Genomic DNA, 18,147 nt, shown 5'->3' with positions numbered 1-18,147 from the left:
AAACAAGTGGTCAAGTCGAGCGTGTCAACCAGATTCTTGAAGATATGCTCAGGGCTTGTGTGATCTTCTTCGACATGAAGTGGGAGGATTGTCTTCCTTATGCTGAATTCTCCTATAACAACAGTTTTCAAGCAAGTTCGGGCAAGGCCCCTTTTGAAATTCTGTATGGCAGGAAGTGCCGTACCCCTCTCAACTGGTCTGAAACCGGTGAACATCAGCTTTTGGGTAATGACTTAATCACAGAAGCAGAAGAAATGTGCAAACTCATTCGTGATAACCTCATAGCAGCCCAATCCCGCCAGAAGAGCTACTATGATAGTAAGCACCATGATTTGGCTTTCGAGATCGGAGATCATGTTTACCTCCGCGTCTCTCCTATGAAAGGTACTCGTCACTTCAGTATCAAAGGGAAGCTTGCCCCTAGATACGTGGGACCTTTCAAGATTGTCAGCAAGAGAGGCGACCTCGCCTATCAACTCGAGCTTCCTTCAAACTTTGCAAATGTTCATGACGTGTTCATGTCTCTCAGCTTCGAAAGTGCTTCAAGACTCCTGACCGCACCGTCAACTTCGAGGACATTGAGCTCCAAGAAGATCTCTCTTATCGTGAGCACCCAGTTGCTATTCTTGAAGAGACTGAACGCAAGACTCGCAACAAGTCAATCAAATTTCTCAAAGTCAAGTGGTCACACCATTCCGACCGTGAAGCTACCTGGGAACGCGAGGATCACCTCCGTTCTGAGTACCCGGCGTTCTTTCAGTCCTAGATCTCGGGACGAGATCTTTTCGTAGTGGTGGAGTGTTGTAACACCCCGGATGTAACTTTCCCTATTTGTACTCCAACTCTTGCCGTTTCCGGCGTTAAGTTATATTTATTTCTCGGGTTCGGGTCTTTGTCTCCGTGTGTTGTTGTTCGTTGTCATGCATCTCATATCATGTCATCATGTGCATTGCATTTGCATACGTGTTCATCTCATGCATTTGAGCATTTTCCCCGTTGTCCGTTTTGCACTCCGGCGCTTCATTCTCCTCCGGTGGTCATTTCTAGCTTTCTTTCGTGTGTGGGGATTAAACATTTTTGGATTGGACCGAGACTTGCCAAGCGGCCTTGATTTACTACCGGTAGACCGCCTGTCAAGTTTCGTGTCATTTGGACTTCGTTTGATACTCCAACGGTTAACCGAGGGACCGAAAAGGCCTCGTGTGTGTTGCAGCCCAACACCCCTCCAATTTAGCCCAAAACCCACCAAACTCTTCTCCATGTCCTAGAGCGTTCAATCACGATCGCGTGGCCGAAAACCGCACCTCATTTGGACTCTCCTAGCTCCACTTATGCCTATAAATAGACCCCCCGTTTTTCGGATCTCACCCCCCACAAAACCCTAAAAATCCCTCGCGCCGGCCGGACATTGTCCGACCCGGCCGGACGCGTCCGCCGCCGCCGCCTCAGCCCACTCGCGCGCCGACACGTGGAAGGCGCCACCGCCGCCGCCGCCGGCCCGCCCGAGCCCGCGGGAGGCCCCCGCGGCCTGGGTCTTCGCGCGCCGCCGCCCGGCTCCTTCTCCTCGCCGCGCCGCCGTCCCTTCCGGCTCCGGTGGCCGGAGCTGCCACCGCGGGCCGCCTCTCCGCCGCCGCACGCCGCCTCCCCGCCGCCCGGCCGGCCGCCCCTCGCCGCCTCCTCGCTGCCCCGGCCCGGCGCCGCCCCGTCGCCTCCACGCCGCCTCGGATCCGGCTGCCCCGTCGTCCTCTACTCCGGCCACCGCGGCCATGAACTCCGGCGACCTCGGCTCCGGCGTGAACAGTAACTCCGGCCGGATCTGGATCTAGATCTGATCAATTCCGGTTGACTTTTCCCTCCAAACCCTAATTTTTTATGCCTACTTTGACCAGCCGTATCTCCGCATCCGTAGCTCCGATTTGGGCATATAGTATATCAAAATGTTCGTCTCGATGAGTACATCATTTCATTCCATTGCATCATTTTCATTTCAGCTCATCTTGACGCCTGAAATGCTTTTAGAAGAGGGCTTCGTGAGTTAATTGTCAGATCTGCTAGTTCATCTTAGACTTTTGTCATTTTTGCCATGATTTTTGTGTGCATGATATGCCTGTGAGTCCTTCATATGTTTTGTTAAGGATTTTGTCTTCTTTCCAGAGGTGCAACCATGCATTTTTAGGATGTGTGTGGTGACTTGTGCAAGCTTGCAAAGTGAGGCACCCGGTAAATCTGTTTTCAGGGACTTAGTAGTTTTCACTAAGTCTGGGATTATTTAGTTCATGATGCCATATGTTCAGATTGTTTCCTAGTGATCCGTGCCTCTTTTGAGGATGATCAGTAAAGGAGTTTTGTTAATCATGTTATGCTCTATCCATCCATGTCTTTTTTTGCAATTATGGAGCAACCTAGCTTGAGTCAATCGAGCTCTACTTTTACTTCATGGTGAATCTGGGAAGATCGTCAACTCGTTTGCGATTTTGCCGATGTTATTGTAGTTGATCCGTGCATGCTATGCCATTTTTCTTGCCATGTCTAGCTTGTATTTTGTGCCTTCTTAATGGATATATTCTTGCCTTGCCATGACTTGCACCGTAGTGAGTGCATCGAGCTCTCTTACATGCCTTCGTGAGTTATATTTCAGCATGTCTCAGTTTTCACCAAGTCTGAAAACTGATTGTGTTTTAGCTATGTTCGTGTGCCCGTTAGTATAATTTGTGAACCCTTTTGGCCTCAGGTCACTTTGGGTCTTTTGTTAAGCTTGTTGAGTAGCTCCATGCCATGTTCTTCCTTGTCATAATCAGGTCATGTATCATATTGTTTTGTTGCTCCGAAGAGGGCTTCATGATCTGAAATTTCAGACAAGTGTTGATTTCACCAAGTCTGAAATCTGTTTTGCATTTGCGTTTTTGCCATGCTTGTTTGAACCTCATAATGGATGAATTGGCCGTGGCTCAGTGCTAGTCTTTTATTAAGCATCTTGTGTGCATTCCTGCCATGTATTTTGTTGTCATGTTTGGTGGCTGTAGCATATTCATTTCGTTGCATTTAGATGCCTACTTGCTGTAAATCGCAGACCAGTGTCATTTTTGAATCGCTTGCCATTTCCAAACCGTAACTCCGATTCCGGCGTTCTTTATATCTTTTTCAGGCGATTTCATCTCATCTTTCCAGTGGCACCCTTGGAATTCCAAGTTGAGGCCAGGTTCATGCATTTACTGTCATATCTTGCATTTTGCATCCCTCATCGCATCCCGCATAGCATACCATCTTTGCATCGTGTTGATTGAGTTTGCACGTGGTTGATTGTATCCTTGTTGCTTGTTTGTCTTGTCTGGGTAGAGCCAGAAGACGAGTTCGCTACCGAGGAGCCCGTTGAGTTTGCTTGTGAGGATCCGGTCAACTCTGACAACTGTGCAGGCAAGATGATCATACCCTCGAAATCACTACTATCTTTGCTATGCTAGTTTGCTCGCTCTTTGCTATGCCAATGCTATGATGCCTACCTTTTGCTTGTCAGCCTCCCAAATTGCCATGTCAAACCTCTAACCCACCATTGTCCTAGCAAACCGTTGGTTGGCTATGTTACCACTTGCTCAACCCCTCTTATAGCGTTGCTAGTTGCAGGTGAAGATTGGAGCCGTTCCTTGTTGGGACATTTATTTACTTGTTGGGATATCATTATATTGCTATGTTATCTTAATGCATCTATATACTTGGTAAAGGGTGGAAGGCTCGGCCTCTCGCCTAGTGTTTTGTTCCACTCTTGCCGCCCTAGTTTCCGTCATATCGGTGTTATGTTCCCAGATTTTGCGTTCCTTACGCGGTTGGTTTATAATGGGAACCCCTTGATATTTCGCCTTGATTAAAGCTTTTCCAGCAATGCCCAACCTTGGTTTTACCATTTGCCACCTAGCCCTTTCTTTCCCTTGGGTTCTGCAGACTCAAGGGTCATCTTATTTTAACCCCCCCGGGCCAGTGCTCCTCTGAGTGTTGGTCCACCTGTCAGCTGCCGGTGGCCACCAGGGGCAACTCTGGGCTGGCCTACCCGTACCTAAGACAATCTGAGTGTGCCCTGAGAAAGAGATATGTGCAGCTCCTATTGGGATTTGTCGGCACATTCGGGCGGTGTTGCTGGTCTTGTTTTAACCTGTCGAAGTGTCTTGAGTTACCGAGATACCGAGTCTGATCGGAACGTCTTGGGAGGAGGTCTATTCCTTCGTTGACCGTGAGAGCTTGTCATGGGCTAAGTTGGGACTCCCCTGCAGGGATTGAACTTTCAAAAGCCGTGCCCGCGGTTATGGGCAGATGGGAATTTGTTAATGTCCGGTTGTAGATAACTTGAACCTTAATTAATTAAAAAATGAATCAACTGAGTGTGTTACCGTGATGGCCTCTTCTCGGCAGAGTCCGGGAAGTGGACACGGTGTTGGAGTAATGTTTGCGCAGGTTCTAGCTTCTCGCTCGTGCTTTGCCTTCTCTTCTCGCTCTCTTTTGCGAATAAGTTAGCCACCATATTTGCTAGTCGCTTGCTGCAGCTCCACTCATATTTAACCTTGCCATACCTATAAGCTTAAATAGTCTTGATTGCGAGGGTGCGAGATTGCTGAGTCCCTGTGGCTCACAGATACTATAACTCCAGATGCAGGTCCAGGTGATTCCGCTCCAGGTGACGAGTACGAGCTCAAGTGGGAGTTTGACGAAGACTCTCAGCGTTACTACATGTCTTTTCCTGATGATCAGTAGTGGTGCCTAGTTGGGGTTTGGTTCGGGACCTTGTCGCATGTTGGGTTCTTTTCTATTTTGGCGCCGTAGTCGGGCCATGAGTGTTTGTATGATGGATGTTATTTATGTACTTTGATGTGATGTGGCGAGTGTAAGCCAACTATGTATCTCCCCCTTTGATTATATATTACATGGAATGTTGTGATGATTGCCTAACTTGCGACATTGCTTTCAATGCGGTTATGTCTCTAAGTCGTGCCTCGACACGTGGGAGCTATAGCCGCATCGAGGGCGTTACACCCTGATGCCCCCACGCTCCTCCTCCTCCTCCTCTCTTCGCCATAAATCGCCGCTGCACCGCCGGTGCCTCCGCCGCCCCTCCGACTCCCCTACACCATTCCTCCTCCTCTCTCCGCTTCGAATCGCCGCTCCTCTACCGCTGCTCCGCCGCCCCTCCGATGCTCCTTCGCAGCCCCACGCACAACCAACGCCGCCCCACTGCAGCTGCCCACTTGTTTTTACATCTTCATTTTGCATCATCTATTGGAGTTGCAGTTATACATCTCCAATATGCATCATCTATTGGAGTTGTCTCTTTTTTGGAGATGTAAAATGCACTTTTTGAAGATGTCAATTTTTACATCTCCGGCTTTACATCTTCAAATTTGCACCTTTTATTGGACATGCTCTAATGTACTGGGCGACCATAATTGCGTTCCAATCTTCGGATTTAAAATTTCAAAACTGGTAGCAGTGTAGATATAATCTCCTGGATTCTTTCCGACATGCTGACTGGAAGACTTTTCTCTAGCATTCCCATTTCTCTATGTCTACATGATGGCACGAAAAATATTGACACATGCATCACGTCAGCCAGAGCCATCGTGCAAATAGGCGCCCCGAAATCTTAATTCTCATCACACGGATCATGTGGATGGGCTTTTTTTAGGATCAATGCCGCTTTATTAATTAACCGTAGCTGGGGATCTCATCAGAGAGAACCTGGATAATAGACTCCAGTGGACCAACCCACCAAACATTACAAACTTCATCACCTAATCCTATTTTGGCTAATTTATCTGTGGCAGCATTTGCTTCTCGCTTTGTCCATGTAACCTTCACCTGCAGAAACTGGTTAAGCATCTGCTTAATCTCTTCAACACTCGGCCCCAAGATGGAGAGGTCTTGTTCAGACTTGTTGATCGCCGCGACGACTCCCAGGCAATCCAGCTCGACATGAAGATTCTGCACGTTAGCCTCACTAGCCAGCTGAATAGCACGTTTACAGGCTTCCACCTCCACCATCTCGGCACTGGGGGCCCGGTCGACGAAAGAGCAAGCAGCAGCCCGAAAGCCACCATGATGATCTCTGAGCACTACCCCCGCACCACCCTTGCCTCTGTCCTTGGAGAACGCTCCGTCAGCATTGGCTTTGATCCATCCCTCCTCCGGCGCCTCCCATTTTCTTCTCGCACCCGGTTCCCGGACCGGCGAGGGTTTATGATGGATGTTTCGCCATTCTTCAGTCAACCGCACCACCCGCTCCATTATTTCATGTGGTTCTTCGATCCGTTTTCCATCCCGGGCTTCATTGCGAGCTAGCCACAGCGCATAGACCGACTAGACCATCATCGACCTTTCCTCCTCTTCTACTTGTTGGAACCATTCCAGGAGCCATGTTGCAACTGCACTCTGAGAATCAAGCTGACACGGTGGGATCGCCACCGCAATTCCCTTCTCCGAACGCAGTCTTTTCCAGTAGAGTACCGAATGGGGACAGCCCCAAAATCTATGATAGATTGTTTCTTCTCGACCACATGCCGTGCAAAAAACTCCCGCCTTGATCTTCCTCCTCCGCAGTTCATGCCCAACGGCTAAACCATTGCGAAGCAGGCGCCACATGTGGATCTTTGCTTTCCCCGGAGCTGAAGTGTCCCATATCGCCATCCAGCTCTTATGCTGGTTCACAGATGACGATGACTCCTGTCATCCCGTCCGCGCTCGGTTCATTGATACACGCAGGTGATATGCCGAGCGAACCGTGAAGTAACCATCTTTAGTGAAGTTCCAAGCCAAGTGATCATCCGCACCTGGTCCTCCAATGACAATTTGCTTGATGTCTTCAACGTCCTCCTGTGAGAACATCCTCTCCAGCAGCTCCTCGTTCCAACTCGTACCCCCTTGGTTTAGCAAGTGGCAGACCTTCATGACCCCCATGACATACTCAGCACCCAGTGGTGATAAGCTGCCCTTTCTCGGTATCCACTGATCATGGTGGATGTTAATCTTGGTGCCATCTCCCACTCGCCATACTTCTGAATGTGTATGATCCACCATCAGGACATGTTGCATTCATAATGTCGCCATCTTTGAAATATTTGGCCTTCAAGACACGCGCACAGAGCGAGGAGGGAACCCGCAAGATCCTCCACGCCTGCTTGGCCAATAATGCCTGGTTAAATGCCTCGGCGTCCCTAAAACCCATGCCTCCTTCCTTCTTTGCAGCACACATTTTATCCCAGGCAATCCAATGCACTTTGCGCTCACCATTCACTGCCCCCACCAGAATTTTGACGAGATAGATGTCAGGTTCCGGCACATCTTCTTTGTGAGGAGAAAACAGCTCATAGTAAATGCAGGAGTAGCTTGCAGCCCAGATTTCACAAGAATTTCCCTTGCTTTTTTTGAAAGGCCTTGCCCCTTCCAACCCGTAACCTTCTTTTTTGAGCTTTCAACCACATATTGGAAAGACCCATCCTTGGCTCCCCCCACCACCGTTGGGAGACCCAAATACCTCTCACTCAACGCCTCTGTTTCAATCCCGATCGATGCCTTGAGGGCCTCTTTTTGATCCTGCTGACACCCCTTCCCAAAGAAAATGGAGGATTTATGTAAGTTTATCTTCTGTCCTGACGCTTGTTCATATATACCCAATATATCCTTCAGAGCTAGAAAGTTGTCAACACAACCTTCAAGAAAGATAATACTTTCATCAGCGAATAGAAGATGAGTCACTTGGGGGCCAGTGCTCCCAAAAGACACACCCTTTATAAGATTATCCTCTTGGGCCTTTTTCAGTAACGCAGAAAAAACTTCCACGCAGAACAGGAATAGATATGGGGACAAAGGGTCTCCTTGCCGTAATCCTCGGGATGGGGTAAACATTCTGGACAGCCCACCATTAAGCTTGACAACAAAATTTGCCGACGTTACACACCTCATGATCATGGCTACCCATGCATTGTCAAAACCAAACTTGAGGAGCATTTTCTCTAGGAACACCGATTCCACTCTATCGTAGGCTTTCATCATATCCAACTTGACTGCACAAAGTGGTTTCTTCCTCTTTCTCTTTGTTATGGCATGCACACACTCATAGGCCACAAAAACATTATCTGTGATTAGTCGGCCTGGGACAAAAGCACTTTGTTCCTCCGAGATAAGTATCGGCAAAATAGCTTTTAACCTATTAGCTAGCACCTTAGAGGCAATTTTATACAAAACATTACAGAGGCTGATTGGGCAAAATTGCGAAAGCACCTCCGGTGAGTTAACTTTCGGGATCATAACAATCACCGTCACATTAAAAGCCTCCGGAGCTGCTACTCCAGCAAGAAAATCACGCACCACCGTGCACACTTCTTCCTTTACAAGCGACCAGTGTCGTTGATAAAAGAGGGCTGGCAGCCCATCAGGGCCCGGTGCCTTTGTTGGCCCCATCTGGAACAACGCATGCTCTATCTCCTCGTCAGTGACCGGTGTCACAGGTCTCTGGTTCATATTCTCAGAAATGATGCTAGGAATATTCTGGAGTAATGCTTGAGCACCCATCGACCCCTCAGATGTAAACAACACTTCATAGAATTTTGCTGCCATCTCTCTCATCTCTTCATTCACCATGCACTTTGACCCATCATCTCGAAGCAACGCTCGAACTGTATTTTTCTGCTTTCTATGCGAGGCCCTTCCCCGAAAATACTTCGTATTCATATCGCCCGCCGCTAGCTAGTCCACTCGCGACCACTGTCATTGCATCACTTCTTCCCGCGCATATACCTCTCGCAGCTGTTCTTCTATTTCTCTCACTTCTGATTGGTAGCCTGTCCGTAGAGCTCGGAACTTTGCATCCTTTAACTGAACTTGCAGCTGCTTTATTTGGTTTCGTATCGATCCAAAAACTACTCTTCCCCACTTGCATACCTTTTGAAAGCGTAGACAGCCTGCTGCATGTAGCTGAAATACCCAACCCCCCTGTGTCCGCTGCATTCCATTTTTCAACGACCATTGACTCGTACCGCTCATGCCTTGTCCATGCTTCCTCGTACCTGAACTGCCTGGGGCCTTGATCATCCCGCTCTGAAGCCGTCTCCAGAACCTTGGCCACCAGCGCACAGTGGTCCGATTCCTCTGTGATTATATGTTGGACATGTGTATCTGGAAACATTGCCATGAACTCATTATTGCATGTGCCTCGGTCCAATCTAACTTGGATATTCTCATTTCCTTGTCTTCTGTTATCCCATGTATAGGGATACCCGGAGAAGCCGAGGTCAGCTAGGCCGCAGTCGGCCAAGCAATCACGAAAGTCTTCCATTTGGATGAAACTCCTCGGGTTACCACCTCGTTGCTCAGTTTGCAGTAAAGCCTCATTAAAGTCACCAAGGCACAGCCATGGTAACTCATCTTGTCTTCTTAGGTATCGAAGAGCGTCCCATGATTTCTTCCTATGCTCCACATCGGGCTCACCGTAGAATCCAGTGATCCTACAGGTTTTGCCTTCCCAACCTACTTCCACACCCAGGAAATATTGGCACCAAGGTCGAACAGTGACTTGAAGATGCTCCCTCCACCACATCGCTAAACCCCCACTCAAACCTTGACAGTCAACCGCCACACCACTTCGGAAACCCAAACTCCACTTCAATTTCTCCATAGCCTTCGGCTTCTTTTTTGTCTCGCTTAAGAACACCACCGCTGGGTTGTAGGACCTAATCAGGTCTCGGAGTTCGCCCACTGTCGAGTCCAACCCCAGTCCTCGACAGTTCCAGGCCAAGATGTTCATTGGGACCGGCGGCTCTGCCTCGCAGGGTCCGCCGATGCATCATGCTGCTCAGAGATACGGTCAAACACGGAAGACGTTTTTTGCCTTGTGTCGCGAATGAAAGTATCATTACCAACTTGCCTCACCGAATCCCCCTTTACCACCCAATGTTGCTTCGGCCTTCGCTTCCTATCTCCAGTGCCATCATGAACCGGGCTCCTAGCTGCCCTCTGTTCATCTTGCTCCGGCCTTGGCTTCCTCACATAGTAGCCCCTCCTACTTTCCCTCTCTCTAGTGTGGCTAGAGCTTCCTCCCCCATAATGCTCTCTGGACGTATATGCTTTGTACTGCGACCTTAGCTCAGCCTGCTTGTTCATCTGACGGTGCCTCAGTTCATTGCGCATATTCTGCTCCCTTTTTTTCTCAAGCTCATCCCGCAGGTCCTTGCCCGTCGCCACCTCCGGCCCGTGCCGCTATTTGTTGGGGCTGGACACTTCACCCTGGACACCATGCTCATTCCCGCCAGTGCGAGAATCAGCAGGTCTGTCAAACTCCCTGTTAAGGTTGCGTTTTGTTGGGAGATCACGTACAGATCCCATCTTCCTGCTGCCCATATCCCCTTCACTTGATCTAACACTCCCATAGCTACTGGCACTGCTGGTTGGCCCTCTGTAGGATCCTTCCTTCCTCGCTCCCGATCTGCCCGGCGAAGCCCGTAGCCATTCGCCCCACTGTTGGTCCGACTCCACCGGGGGGACACAGCCTCCCTCATTGTGTACCAGCCGTCCACACTCGAAACAAAAGTGCGGAATCTTTTCGTAGGTGAAATCAAACCAAGTTTGTTCCAAGTCCTCCTCCGTTTTTTTAAGATAGAACCCCCGGACCAACGGCTCATGCACTGATAATTTAGCTCTAAAACGCAGATTCGGACCCTTTGCAAATCCATCTTTCTCCACATCCACACGTACCACTCCACCCAACCAATTCCCAAGCGCCTCACCGAACTCCTTCGAACGCTTATTCAAAGGTAGATCAGCAACCCTAGCCCAAACCTCCACCGTATCAAACACCATCTCAGATGGTCTAGTAACACCATCATAATCCTTGAGCACCACAATATTAAAGTCAAACTGCCAGGGTCCGTTATTTAACACGTGTTTCCAGTCACCTTCGCTTCCAAACTTCACCATGAACATGTTCCTTCCAATTATCTTGAACTTTGCTTCTTTGTGGAGGCCCCATGCCCTTGGCATCGCCATCTCGAGAGCACGCTGATTCATGAGCCTTGGGGTAAACGCTTTCCCTATGGCCGACCACTTCGCCGGCCTAGCTTGTTCTCGTTCAGGCTCCTTGAAGACAAACCCTGCAGCCTCCTTCTCCGCCAGCACAAGTCCCCCCAAGCGCGCAGTTAGTCCCGCCGCCTCCTCGGAGACTTTGCCATCTACGGGCGACTGCGATGGGTTTCTGCTTTGTGCGCCCAGTGGCGTCTTCTGCGCTGAGCCCATCGCCGCCGTGCGCACGCCTGATCGCGGCGTTGTCGCCCCCGTGGGGGCTGCCGTCGTGCCCGTTGCCGCTCGTGGCGTAGTCGTCGCCTTGGGAGCGCTCGCTGCGTTCTGCGGCGCCGCCGCCCCGTTCCTCATCCTGTCCGCCATGGCACGTCCACAGCAGAGTCAGATCCACGCCGATCCGCGCGTTCGGGGACGCCGTCACCCCTTCACGCACCACCGGTAGCCTCACCACCACCGCGGAAAACCCTAACCCTAGCTCTCGACAGCGATCGCCTCGCAATCGCCTCGATCGCCTCTCCGTGTTTTCCTCACGAGGTGGACCCACATGTACTTCCTATGTTTTCCTCACGAGATGGGCTGAACGTTGTGTTCAGATTGACATCTGCCTATGATCATTCAGCAGACACGATAGGTCAGAAGATATGCTGTAGCTAACTACGCATTAACCGGCACTAATTCAAGCGATCCTCATATCTGTCAGAATAATCCCTTTCCAATCACGTCGATGGCAGCGATCCCTCCACTCGATACTCCACTATAAGACCGCCATTCCGTTGTCTCCCAAGCCGCAGCAGGCCAACCATATATTTCACCTCGATTCCTACACCGCCTTCTTCCTCGCGGCGACCGGCGTCGACGTCCATGGCTCGCAAGAAGGTGGCCATCGAGTACATCGCGAGCGACCCGACCCGGAAGGCGACGGCGAGGAAGCGCGACATGGGGATCAAGAAGAAGGCCGGGGAGCTGTCGGTGCTGTGCGGCGTGGACACGTGCTACATCATGTACCGCGAGGGCGGGGCCTCCCCGCCGGAGGTGTACCCGTCGGTCCCGGAGGCGATGCGCGTCATCGACCGCTTCAGGGCCATGCCGGAGCTGGACCAGTGCAAGAAGAAGATGGACGGGGAGGACTACGTCCGGGAGCGCATCGCCAAGATCCAGGAGCAGCTGCGCAGGGCGCAGCGCGACAACCGCCAGCTCGAGACCATGCTGCTCCTCCACGACGCTCTGGCCGGCCGCCGTCAGGGCCTTGCCGGCGTCGCCATCGAGCAGCTCGTCAGCCTGGGCTGGATGGCGGAGAGCTACGTCAAGAAGGTGAGCGACTGCATCGCGTACAGGAGCATGCAGCAGCAGCAGCAGCAGCAGCTGCTGCTGCCGCTGCAGCACGCCGGCGTGCAGGCTGAGCCGCCGCATTACGCCGCTGCCACAGTCGCCGGCGTGGAGGCGCCGCACCAGCAGTTATAAATAGAACACCCACACGCCCTCGGGTCGGAAGTCCTTTCTGATATGTCTAGTAATCTTTAGGTTTGGTACGTGATCTGTCTCCCTGTCGCTCGTAGAAGGACAAAGCCTGCGTTTCTTTGTTAACAAACATGTTTACACGATCAAATTCAGTAACAAACTGCAGCTGGACGGGGTTCTCTTTTGTTAAAATGTTTACACAATGAAATGCACACAGCTCAATCGAGCTCACAACACAACACACCGGATGAACACATCAGAACACTAACGGTTTCTTTTGCTGTACCTGCTTGCTGCTCCATCTTGAATTCTTGATCCAGGACTGAAGGGCGCCACACTAATTAAACATCTCTGTAGAAGATGGTCAGTTCCTTCTGTCTTGCAAATCGAAGCAACCTGAAGGTCAAACATACACCTGGTGTCAATCATGTCGAACAATGAACATGATCGAGCATGGTTGCAGACTGAATATATAAATTTCAAGTAACCGGACTGAAGCTACTCAAATCAATTGTCTGAACCACAGGAACAATCATGAAACAGTTGCTTACTGCAGAAAAGGTCGAGAAACCAACGCTTGAATGGATTAATTTGTGCTCTGCTTATGTTGCTGCCTTCGTTTGCCTACCAAAGACGCCAGAGTAAGACGCGGGTAAACCGTAAACGCCGATCCCATGATTTATTTCAAAATTAATAACTACAAGATGCAACAATGGATATAACCTGAGTGTTTAGTTGCGCGAAGATGGCCTTCACGTCTTCGAACACCATGTCTGGCTGCCTGTCACCATCAACCTGAGGGGGCAGGACAGGAAGCAACCTCACAAGTCACAATTCTCATAAAAACCCACATGATGTCACCAAAACAAGAACATTTCTTATTATTGCATCTACATTATCATAATCTTCACAGTGTACGAACTTCGTATAACTATGTCGGTATTGAAAACTTCAAATGTGTTTTGGGCTCACAAAAATCGAAGCTGAAAATCAACATAACTATTTCTCTGAAAATAAGATGAGATTCAGTTTTCTAGATTCTTGAATAACGGATATACATATTGGCTTGGAATCTTATAGGCATGTATGAGATTCAGTTTGCTATATTCTATTTACTCTACTATATGTATTATAGAATTATAATTTCAGCTATTAAAGTACCCTTCGAAGCTTTCCCATTTTCTCATAGTGCTGAATAACAGGCAGAGTTGATTGCTGAAAAACTTCGAACCGCCGACGAATGGTTTCCATGTTGTCATCATCTCTTCCCTGAAGACAACCAAATTGAGTGACACATGTTAATCAAATGAGACGAGTTGGGCCTAAGGAAACACAAGCACAAAACCTGGTTTCGATGTAGAATGCGCCGCTCCATCTCTTCCCTTGAGCAGTCAATCAGTAATACGAACTCAGGTTCTATCTTAATCTGAACACACAAATGTATATGTGTGAAGCATACAACAAGGGATTCAATTTCTTTTGGCACTATCATAAGTACATAGAAGCATTCTTACAATCTTCTCGTATGCTTCGCGGTTCTCTTCATTTCGCGGAAATCCATCAATGAGAAACTTATCATTTCCACTTGCAAGCATGGCCTTTAACAGTAGCCTAACGATGATCTCAGAAGGCACAAGCTTTCCTTCATGCATGAGATTCTTGATCATTGCACTAATTAAAAAGGGTAGGCATTAGAAAGATACCGAGACAATGACTACAACATAGAGTTCATTTACACGAATAGGGACTAGGTTGTTATACCCTTGCTCGGTATCAGATTTAACTTCTTCGCGAAGAAGATCGCCAGCACTCAGATGGGTGAACCCAAACTGACTCACAATCTTAGCACACTGAGTGCCTTTGCCACTGCCTGGCCCTCCTGCACCAGCAGTATAGGCAATGGATTGATCAGCTCAAAGAGTTAAGCAGAGGGCATATCATGAACTGGTGTATTAGTCTAGAAGAAGTAATACCTATGACAAAAACAACTGTTATCTTTTTCCCGGAGGGTAATGACCCGACCCAATCCTGCACCCAACTGAATTAGTAATACAGCAAGTCGTGGACGTATAGTAATTGACTGATATCCATTTAGTTTTGTCAGAGAAAATCGGGCAACATAAAAGTAGTAACAGATTTAGAGGACACTTTATAGGTACAACTGGCATAAGATTTCTATGATGCTTGATGATTCAAGTTATTTCTTCTGACACCATAATTTACTTAGCGAGGTGAATGATTTCCTTTTAAACCGAAGGCCTAGCTACAGAGTATGAGAGTTCTGAACAAAACAATATGACCTAAAATAGGTCACAATCTTGCTTCTTGCAGATTAGAAACTTGACAGTCAATACTGGTCAAGTTATTTACTCCCTCCGTATCAAAATACAAGACGTTTTTTAACACTATCATAGTGTCAAGAAACGTCTTATATTTTGAAACAGAGGGATACTTGTGAATCATACAATGCCCTGAAAACTAGTGCTTAGCTTAGCTGTGGAATCTTACAGCATGCAGCTACACCATAGCAGAACATAAACATGATTGATTGATCAAATCCCCAAGGGAAGGCTGCTGTCTGTACCCTGTTTAGGGTGTTAATAAAATGGGTTTGCCCTCTTTAGGGGGCACCAGTTTGACAAAAAAATGATTGGTTGATCAATATAGTCAGATGGTACTGAACTTAATTACTAGATTTACCTTGTGTACTTGTACTACTTCTGCCATCTAGCCGGGCCTGGTCAGCAGCAACACCAGTTGAACTCTGAATGCAACAGGTAAGTAGTTGAGTTTAGGTTCCTTTGATTCAAAGGATTTGCATAGGAATTTTGGAGGATTAGAATCCTTAGGAATTTTTCCTATATTGGTTGTTTGATTCATAGGATTGAATCCTATAGGAATTTTTTCTAAGGAATTTTTTGTACTACTTCCCATAGGATTTCTAGCATCCAGTCAAACCTCTTTGAAAGAATCCTTCGTTTTTCCTATGATGCAATCAAACAACCTAAACTCCTATAGGATTGAGATGAGCATGACATTTCAATCCTATGTTTTTCCTATTCCCATGTTTTTACAATCCCGCGAATCAAAGAGACCCTCAGACAAAGAACACGAATTGAACCAAAGAAAACACACAGGGGAAGATTCAGATGTCACTGCCGTTGCACATTCTACAAGTCCGTTCCCACCATGTGAGTGCGACCCCACGCGCAGTTAGTATTTCCAAAATCGTTTCGGGCGCTTCCAGACAGGCGTACGGTTCCACTAGAGGCTTCAGGAAGAGACACCTAATAGATTATACAAGGCTCGTCTAGAAATTTCATCACAGTAGTCACTAGATACTTCAGGAAAATGACAGCTCCAGTGACGCCGATCGATGGTGTTGTGTTGTGAATTAGTTGGACGACATTCGTATACTCTCTCTGGTCTCTAGTCTAGGAGTACTCCTGCATACCCAAGAACAGTACTGACCGACCGATATATTCAACAAAATTCAGGGGGAGTGAAACTAGGTTTTCTCCAATGATCCAAGGCTGGAGTATAAAGGCAATACATTCCATATTGGAAGGAAAAATATATCTAAAAACCATGGAAGATTCCGGAGGAAAACGCCGCATTAAAAAGGTGATGTGCTACGCAGAGATGTGCGGTGCTCTCCCATCCAAGGTATAGAGATAGATAGGATGACGAAAATAGGTAGGAGACGGGCGGAGGAGGAGGAGGCGGCTTACCGGAGAGAGCTTGCCGTTCTTGGCAACGGTGGAGCGACGGCGACGGCGACGTACGGGGGAGGAATTCGATTCTGCTGGCTGGTAGCCTCGAGAAGAAGTAAAGGTAGCTAGGGAACGATTTCGTAGAGAGGAAGAGACGAGAGTGTAGTACGTAGAGAGGAGAGCAAAGCAAAGCAAAAGGAGGCCGGCAAAGGAGACGCGTGTGGAAAGAGATTCTTACACATACTATTTTGAGCAATATAGGAGATGCATGCTGGCTTTTATTTTCTGCCATCAGTAGTTTTTTCCATCCATAAAGAATGGATTTTATTTGTTCAAAATGTAGCATCAAGTTGATACAAACACTATATAAAACATACTAAGACAGATCGACAACTAGCAAAATTATATAAGACAAAAATATGCGTAGACAAGGAAAAACAAAAAAAAAGCCTTAAAGTGATTAGATTTGTGATCGGCAAACTGTAATAATTATCATATCCATACCAATTATTTTATGACACTACACGGATGACAAACTTCTTCAACAGCAACACCTTCAGAAAGGGCACCGATCCAATCATCATGGCAAGAATCTCGGTTTTCACTCTAAAGAAGCAGTCCGACCATATGAGAGCAATGCCCTTCAACAAAGTAACAACACAAAAAAGTGTTGCCATTACCAGGTATAATCAACTCAGGTTAGACCTAGGCTTTCACTCCAGAGCTCGAGACGGGTGCACGCAAGACCGTCATCAAAGTCACACATGTGTTGTTACCATCATTTTTTCACGATCCCAGCAACTACATGTGAATTGCCGCTGCACAATCATCTCTGCATCAAGCCTTCGTCTATAGTTTAGATCTCATCACCAAAGTCAATCACTACATATGGATAGATGAACCATCTCCAAAGACTTTCTCGGTGACCATCGTCGGCATATGGAGTCGTAGGAGGTTGTTGTAGTACAGCCTACAACTACCATCATCTGGCTGACCGGGTCTACATCACCATCACCTATACGCCTCGAAGAAGCCACTCCAATCAAAGATGCCCAACAACCATTCGTAGGTAGGCTTGGATGCGCGCCCCAAACATCTGCACGCTGCACAAAGAGACCGCAGAGCCGAAGCAGCCCGCCAGGAGGGAATCTCCCCAACCAGTAGTAGATAAAAGTTTCTAGACTATCCATTTATTTACTTGTTATTATTTCTTAGAGTATACATTTCCAGCGTTTGCTATAGCTAAGTTGCGTCAAATACATTAGAGATACACATACTTGCTTTATACATACATGTGAAATAAATCAGAGGTAAACATACACCAGTGGTACACATGCTTGCTTTATACATACATGTGTACCTCTGGTGTAGTTGACTCTATGTAGGTTGTCTCGATTTTGTTGTTGTTCGTATAAGTCATTTTTTCATAGAAGAAGATGAGGAGAGAGTATGGTTATTTGTGCAAGGAAGTGTTTGACATATTTGTATGGAGACTTTTGACTGTCGGTTTGACATTTTGGTCTTTATATATAAAGGTAGAGGGGCAGGGGCACTGACCCTATTTTTTTTGGCTTTCAATTTCAATCTTTCAAATCTTTTGAACTGGAAGTCTAAATTAAGTTCCATCTTCATATTCATATTTCTTGTGACATGGGCTTTCAAATAATACCGATTTTGAATACATTTTGACGAGTTTTAAAAACTTTCTTAAGTTTCACCTACTAAGACTTGATAAGAAAAACAAAAAACACAAGTTTCAGAAACTAAAACTTAAAACCAGGTGTGTCCTCGTGTGAAATCCAACAAATTTGCGAATCGCGAGATAATCGTGTGGCCGGGTACGGCTCGGCAGGTGCATGCCCCTGCGAATTTTCCTAGATGAAAGCCTGTTTCGACAAGTATAATTGTATCTACAAGCTAGATTTGC

The 18,147-nt window shown here is 47.7% G+C and overlaps 2 protein-coding genes across 2 annotated transcripts; one reads left to right on the top strand and one right to left on the bottom strand.

Moving 5' to 3' along the window:
* Positions 1–11,910: 11,910 nt before the first annotated feature.
* Positions 11,911–12,522, top strand: LOC123058104 (agamous-like MADS-box protein AGL80). Its single transcript, XM_044480927.1, has one exon. The coding sequence runs from the start codon at positions 11,911–11,913 to the stop codon at positions 12,508–12,510; it is 600 nt and encodes a 199-aa protein (XP_044336862.1). The 3' UTR covers positions 12,511–12,522.
* A 133-nt stretch (positions 12,523–12,655) lies between these two features.
* LOC123058103 (UMP-CMP kinase 1) lies at positions 12,656–16,379 on the bottom strand. The gene is made up of 10 exons (XM_044480926.1): positions 16,239–16,379; positions 15,208–15,271; positions 14,481–14,535; positions 14,269–14,386; positions 14,022–14,178; positions 13,853–13,933; positions 13,669–13,776; positions 13,231–13,302; positions 13,059–13,131; positions 12,656–12,903 (listed from the first exon to the last, which is right to left on the bottom strand). Exons 2-10 carry the CDS (start codon positions 15,232–15,234, stop codon positions 12,872–12,874), a joined length of 723 nt encoding a protein of 240 aa, XP_044336861.1. The 5' UTR covers positions 15,235–15,271; positions 16,239–16,379; the 3' UTR covers positions 12,656–12,871.
* Positions 16,380–18,147: the final 1,768 nt, after the last annotated feature.

The sequence above is a fragment of the Triticum aestivum genome, chromosome 3A, assembly GCF_018294505.1.
Source record: "Triticum aestivum cultivar Chinese Spring chromosome 3A, IWGSC CS RefSeq v2.1, whole genome shotgun sequence".
In the NCBI taxonomy this organism is placed as follows: Eukaryota; Viridiplantae; Streptophyta; class Magnoliopsida; order Poales; family Poaceae; genus Triticum; species Triticum aestivum.
This window is presented reverse-complemented; position numbering and strand designations above follow the sequence as displayed.

What these genes read in the sequence shown, in the direction of transcription:
- LOC123058104 (XM_044480927.1), top strand. Translation starts at nt 11,911, where the DNA reads ATGGCTCGCAAGAAGGTGGCCATCGAGTACATCGCGAGCGACCCGACC.
- LOC123058103 (XM_044480926.1), bottom strand. Translation starts at nt 15,234, where the DNA reads ATGGCAGAAGTAGTACAAGTACACAAG. An exon ending in AAGTAGTACAAGTACACAAG is followed by an intron (nt 14,536 to 15,207) that starts GTAAATCTAGTA and finishes AGTTGGGTGCAG; the next exon opens with GATTGGGTCGGGTCATTACC. An exon ending in GCATTCTACATCGAAACCAG is followed by an intron (nt 13,777 to 13,852) that starts GTTTTGTGCTTG and finishes GGTTGTCTTCAG; the next exon opens with GGAAGAGATGATGACAACAT.